Below are 6853 nucleotides of genomic sequence, written 5' to 3'. Positions count from 1 at the left end.
AGACGAAGAGAAGGTGGTCTAAAACCAATGGCTCCTGCCGGAAATACAGAAACATTCACTTTGGACTCATCCCTATTATATCCAGAATTTTGAATGTCACTGGTGAAACCAGTGAACCGTGAAGTGTAAGAAAAAGGCTATCAGACCATATCTAGGATACAGATCATATGGAAATATCAATAGATACACATACATGGTGTGAAATGAAAACTGCTAAATACTGTATGCATATACAGAGAATGTTTATTGCTGATGTCTCTGCAGTAGGTTGTAAGAACACAGGCTGCAGTGCAGCGGGTGGGTGAAGTGTTCACCTCCCATTATGAATTATTCAGAATGAGAGTTACTGGGCCTCATTCATCAATCGTGCGTACGCATGGATTTGCTCTTAAGTCGTGCGTAAGAAGAACAAATTCAAGAACTTTTCTGAATTTTTCAGTTTCTTCTAAATCGAAATAATATTCTTGAGATAAGAATACATTTACGAGTGGTCCACGTATCGTACGGATATGTTCTTGATGTAGCGAGTCACATAGGCTCCAATTCGGTTGATGGGCATCGTCAGGTCATCGTCGACAGGTTAATTCATTCATTCAATGTCATTTCAACAACTTTGACAAATGCACTGATTTAGTTTAGTTTACAACATATTCTATATTTAAACTGATAAATAATTATGCAATAACTTGCATAATTGCACAACTAAACCCTGAACATCCTTGATTTACTAATTGGCTTGAAATCAATCAATATATATATATTGTATATAGGGTTATACTCTATATATATAGGCTATATATCAACAACAATCCACACAATTTTAAATGAGCGCAGAGAGGAAATGTCCTTATATGACAGTATTTGGGGCCTTTACTTTGGCCATTGCTAATTCACTATACCTGCACGCGGATAAGAACAAAATTGCGTCTCATCGCACGTTTCATGTTTCGTTGGTTTTGCGTATGAGTCTCACCTCTCCTCACCTAGCCTACTGATATACCACTCATACATATTCTTCTTCCACCTTTTCACACCTCAGGCCCCTCGTTCAGTAGACAGGTCTACCACACACACACACACACACACACACACACACACACACACACACACACACACACACACACACACACACACACACACACACACACACACACACTCACACTCACACTCACACTCACACTCACACTCACACACACACACACACACACACACACACACACACACGCACACACGCACACACACACACACACACACACACACACACAGCACTATTTTTAAAGCAAGGGCATGTGTAAGCACATTTCCAGCACCCCTGAAAGGTACCATCGCTCACAAAGCAGCGTTCCTCCCAGCGGGGGCTGCTGCTCAGGGCTCCCCGGACAAGGCCTCCCTGCCACCGGCTAAAAATATCGCGGCCTATCGGCGCCAATGCAGACGGAGAGACACACTGTAAAAAGGCGCATCACGCAGTCATTCTGTGCTTGCACTGTCTGTCGCCTATCCACAGACCATTTCAAGCTATTCTTTCTAACTTTACACAGGTAAAAGTGAACTTATTGAATACTGAGCTTTTTGGTAAAAATAAATAAAAATAAAAATAACCCAGCTGCCAATCAAATATCGACTAACATATGTGCAGGATTATTCTTAAGTCAAACAAGAAATGTAAATGCGGCAGTATTGCTTTCAATCTTGGGGTAAACTGCACAACGGGGTACAGTTTGTAACTCCCCAAAGTTTGCCCAAGACTAAGTATGACTTACATAAGCACGAGCACCGCTAAATGAAAGTAAGTAAATGAAATTCAAATTAATTTGCTTCTTTAAACAGAAGTTTGTTTCACTAGGCACACTGCCTAGATGGGAGTAGAGATAGGTGGAGCGGATTACCGTCCGCACATTGTTGATTGCAGCCAGGGGAAAATACCACTGGCGGAGTTTAGCGATTGTCCTGCTATCATTTCCCTTATGCATTTGATCAATGTGTGCGGGCGAGGGGATATTTACAGATAAAGTTCTATAACAGCCCTATTCTAAAAGCATTTTCTCTGAAAAGCCAATATTTCAAGTTGAATTATTCGTCTATTGTATGTATCATGTTAACTTGCACATACAGTACCTATGCCATCATATAAACGATGTCATTCGATGATGTAGGCCTATGCGGAATCCAAAACACACAAAAACACAATAGAGCTGGGACTAAGGTCTATAGCAAAAGGTAAAAACAAAAAATAAAATGCATGTTCTCTTTTTCATTGTTACAAGTGTCCCCTGTCATAAGATAATAGCCTACTTGCCTGAACATATCATGGGGAAAGTGGTCCACGAGTGCTGTCTTTCAAACAACTCGTCTCTGTCTGACAAAAAAGATTGGCTGAGTTTAAAAAAAGACTTTAATCTGAAAAGTCTTAGTGGCCGCATTATTGTAACCATTTCAGTATTTAAAAACATAAAGTATGTTGTTATTATTAAAGCAAACATGCTAAACTGGCTCTTCCTGAGACCGTCTGGAAGGTATTTGTAAAATGTAGGCTATTGTCTAATTGTGATATGCTCATGAACCATTTGTATATCACCATTAGGTCTACCATCATCGGAATCATTAGTAGCCTAATATGCTACAATTGTGTTTTTATTGTCATCATCATTATCACGTTGAACTATTTGAATAATAAAGATGGCATTGCAGAATACAAAAAAAAACTAAATTGAAATGATTAACTCTATGCACTTCAAAACAGTTGAGTCTATTGCTCAAAGAACAGGATTTCGACCTATGTATAGCCTATGCTTATGCTGCAGTCGATATTACTTTTCGAATATACGGCTCATGTCTAAAAGAATGGTACATTTCAATAACAAAAAAGTGGCGCATTGAATAAATAGCCAAAACAAATACTCTGACGTTGCTGTACACACAGCAATTCAAACCACGTTATAGGCCATCATCACTATTCGTGACGTTAGAATTATAAGGTTCTATCTCCATTTTTGTCAACATTGAGTTTTTTACATTTAAGCTGATCCATTAGGTGTTTATTAATGCCTGTGTGGTGTTATTTTTTTAAATGTTGACATTTTTGAGTTAATAATTCATAAAATACAAAGGTTCCATCTCACAAAACATAATGGAATGTAAAAACTTTGACGCTCAATATCTCTGAACTGCCCTAAACGGAGATAGAACCTTATAATTCTAAGCTCACGTATTGCCGCTGATCAAGGCTGTAGGCCTCAAATGTGTTCGGCACACCCTAAACTAAACGGTCATAACAAACTATGTTACAGACGTATAACGGTCGACCGAAAGGTTTAGCCTTTTTCAAATAACTTGTTTTGTGTGTGCGTGTGTGCGTGCATTTATTAGTGCGGACTTAACCAGGCCATGAATACAAGGCGCCTTAAGCACAAAGCAATATCAAACAGCCATACAGCTCTCTTCCTCCGTTAAGTTGGGGCTTTCTGATTTTATTGTTCTATTATTACAGATGTGTGAGAGAAACGGTTCTATATGGGAGAGCGGCTCGACACTGACACTCGCTGGCAAGCCTCGTGCTATATAGGGCAGAAGGGCAAACCACGACAGTTGGAATATTTACGTGAAATAAGTTCATGAACAAAAGCCTAGAAATAAAGATACACATTAACATATATGTAGATATAAATTGACATTAATTGTCCAAAAAAGTGGATACAAATATCTTTCCTAGAAATAGATGTTCCGCAAACAATGCTTTAATGCATTTAAATTAGAATAGGCCTACGTTTAATTTGGTGTTTCTTTATTGGAATGATCAGAGGAGCTTATATGTCATGTATAACTGTTACGCGCATCATATTATAGGCCTATCGAATGAGAACAGCAAAAATGGTGTCGAGTCAGTTGGCATTTAGTGAAATCAAGTGAAAACAAGTAAATGCTACGTCGAGGATTGGCCTGCTGAGTTCGGCCAATATGATTTGTGCTACTAACAGTGTGAGATGTTGATATATAGCCTCCGTTCATAATATGAAAATACGAGAATATTTGAGAATAGAAAAAAAAGGGGGAAAAAAAAGAAATGTTTTTCTCAAAGTAATATCAAAAGTTATCTAAGAACACCTTTTTCAAAGAGAGGACAGTCAAATTGCCGTCAGTGGTAGCCTGGTTCTAAAGATTAATATCGAAACATCTAGATCAAAGTTAAGCCTAATGGTAAAGTGTGTAGTTGGACAAATGACTTATTACATAAAAGCATAGCCTACGCATAGCCATAGCTGAACAAGACTCTAGATAAAAGGCATTATTACTTTCCCAGTAGGCCTAGCCTACTTATTGACACCATCGCAGAGACATATAGTTTGACTTTAAATATAAATGTATTAACAACACAAAACAAAATCTGGAACCACTTCTGGCCTAATACCCATAATTATATTGATACTTTTCTTAAACTAAAACAGAGTCATTGTTCAATATCACACCATATTCTAGCCATATACGAACGTATTGTTCACTATGCTCGTTTGATTAAGTAGCAATTTCCTTCAACAACAAACACACCCCGACACACCCCGACACACACACACACACACACACACACACACACACACACACACACACACACACACACACACACAGTGTACAGTAACACGATGTCGCAACAAAGGATCGGCTGCCACAACACGCCGTGGAGACGCTGATATAAGTCAGCGGCGATGAGATTGTGAATGAATGAATGAACTAGAGATGGCATTTAGACTTCAATTCATCAATGTGAGTATTGTCAATGTTTGTGTCATGTTTCGGGGATAATGTAAGGTGCCTTGTAAACAAACATAGGCTAATCTTGCGCTTTGAATCATGCAGATATGCGAAAAGCATATTCAAGTCCTATAGGCTATATGAAGACGTGAAAAGTCAATCAAATAGGCCTACCTTCCCCCGATAATATCAATGTAATTCGAAATGTGTTTAGCCTACTCAATGTTGGTATATTTTCGTTACTGGTATAGGCCAGTCATCCAAACTTTTAATGTGCTTTCTTTCATAACCAACTTGCAATAATAGAGCATTGACCTTTGGAATATTATGTAGCCAAATCATCTCATGATAACTCTGTATAACTGTGTATAACTGTGTGTGTGTGTGTGTGTGTGTGTGTGTGTGTGTGTGTGTGTGTGTGTGTGTGTGTGTGTGTGTGTGTGTGTGTGTGTGTGCGCGCGCGCGCGCGTGTGTGTGTGTGTGTGTGTGTGTGTGTATGTGTGTGTGTGTGTGTGTGTGTGTGTGTGTGTGTGAGAGAGAGAGAGCGAGAGAGAGAGAGAGAGAGAGTGAGAGAGAGAGAGGGGGGGAGAGAGAGAGAGAGAGAGAGAAAGGAGACACTATCTGTCGAAATTATTGTTTTAAATAGCTAATGGGATAATCAATACAACTATGGTGCAGATAAACCCCGTTCAGAGTGAGCGCGTTCCTAAGAGCACGTTTCAATAGCCTCAAAGTGAGAAAGCCATCTATCTATTCGTGTCAACAATAATAATGTCCATATTCAGTCGTCAGCAGAGGATTTTTTAAAATGCAGATTTTCAGCTTTGAATAAACCAGGGTTGATCGGATTACAGCAGGTTCACTCACTTACGCCGATTCTGTGTCCCATAATTCACATGATCATTGCCTCGCTTTTCCCCGTCTTTACTCTTCATTGTTGTTGGACTAGGCGTGTGCATTTACCAGTAGCCTAATAGCCTAACACAAATAAAATCCTAAAATGTAGACCCATCTATCCGAAATGTGTCAACTACCCGTTATGTTTTGTTCCATCCACGTTTCATCCTTCATTTCAGTAAGCTATATATAAAATAAAAAAGACAGACAATCGCCAGCCTTTAAAGTAGTCTCAAGTCAAGATAGCCCGCTATTAACTCACTATTAATCCAGTAATCGCATAACGACACCGAAGTTTCCATCTATTATTATTATCATCAAGAAATAAGTATTGATGAGCGTTTTTAAATGGTGCATTCACAGTGCGTGAATTAATTATTCAATCTCATCAGGCTTCATCCAGAGTTGGTGAAATTAAGAATCCCATCCGCTTTGGTAGGCAGGCAGTGATAAAAGGGCCAATATGACAGTGTTTTAACATGTTCTGAATCGTCTTGTGATACACGGTATGACACCTCCACAGCATCAGTTCCATGCACGACCACCTTACATATTTGGACCCCCAGACTGCGCGACGAGCGTCGCCGTGCCGAGGTGCACGGGCTACCGCTCTCTGAACGTAAACACAAGCGAACACAAACATCCCTTCTCATAGACCACTACTCTATCTCCAAACGCTTTCTTATTCTTACCTTCATTGGACGGATGTATGATCAGACGCGCAGAGTGAAAATGTGCGAAAAAGATAATCAAACTAAAAAGCGCTCGCGATTTGCAACAATCCATGACGGCAGTTCAGAGGGCAGCGGCGCGAGGTACATCACTCCGTGCAGCATGCCAGTGTTGTGCGCGCGGCGCGGCCAGGCTCGGGCTCCCGTGCTCAGGGCTTCCAGGGCTGCTCAGTCAACTCTGACACCGGAGAACGAGGAGGAGTCTGCGCGCTCTGTCTCTCCTCGCTCCCTCCGAACGGAGACTCATGGCTCGAGCGCTAGGCTGCAAGTCTTCCGCTGGGTCCTACAGACCAGACATGGCTGTTTAAAGAGACGCTCAAGTTCATAAGAGGTCATTTTCCGCGAAAGGTGATCAGTATAAAGCGCAAGGCACCAACAACTAGATTGTAATCAAGTGCAATACTGAAACACAACTGTGAACATTTCAAACCTGCAAACTGCGACACTTTAAATGAATGTGCAATAATAGCCTACTATGT

The 6853-nt window shown here is 40.3% G+C and overlaps 1 protein-coding gene across 1 annotated transcript in view; it reads right to left on the bottom strand.

Annotated features, from left to right (window-relative positions):
- Positions 1–6429, bottom strand: part of epha3 (eph receptor A3) — a gene marked incomplete at both ends in the record, with an annotated part of 80144 nt that extends 73715 nt beyond the window's left edge. The window contains one exon of the mRNA XM_080536822.1: positions 6336–6429. Within this exon, the coding sequence (XP_080392948.1) occupies positions 6336–6429 (94 nt within the window). The remainder of the gene's footprint in view (positions 1–6335) is intronic.
- Positions 6430–6853: the final 424 nt, after the last annotated feature.

The sequence above is a fragment of the Nansenia antarctica genome (assembly GCF_963989245.1).
Source record: "Nansenia antarctica genome assembly, chromosome: 7".
In the NCBI taxonomy this organism is placed as follows: domain Eukaryota; kingdom Metazoa; phylum Chordata; class Actinopteri; order Argentiniformes; family Microstomatidae; genus Nansenia; species Nansenia antarctica.
The sequence above is the reverse complement of the archived record's forward strand: the minus strand, read 5'-3'. Positions and strand labels throughout refer to the sequence as shown.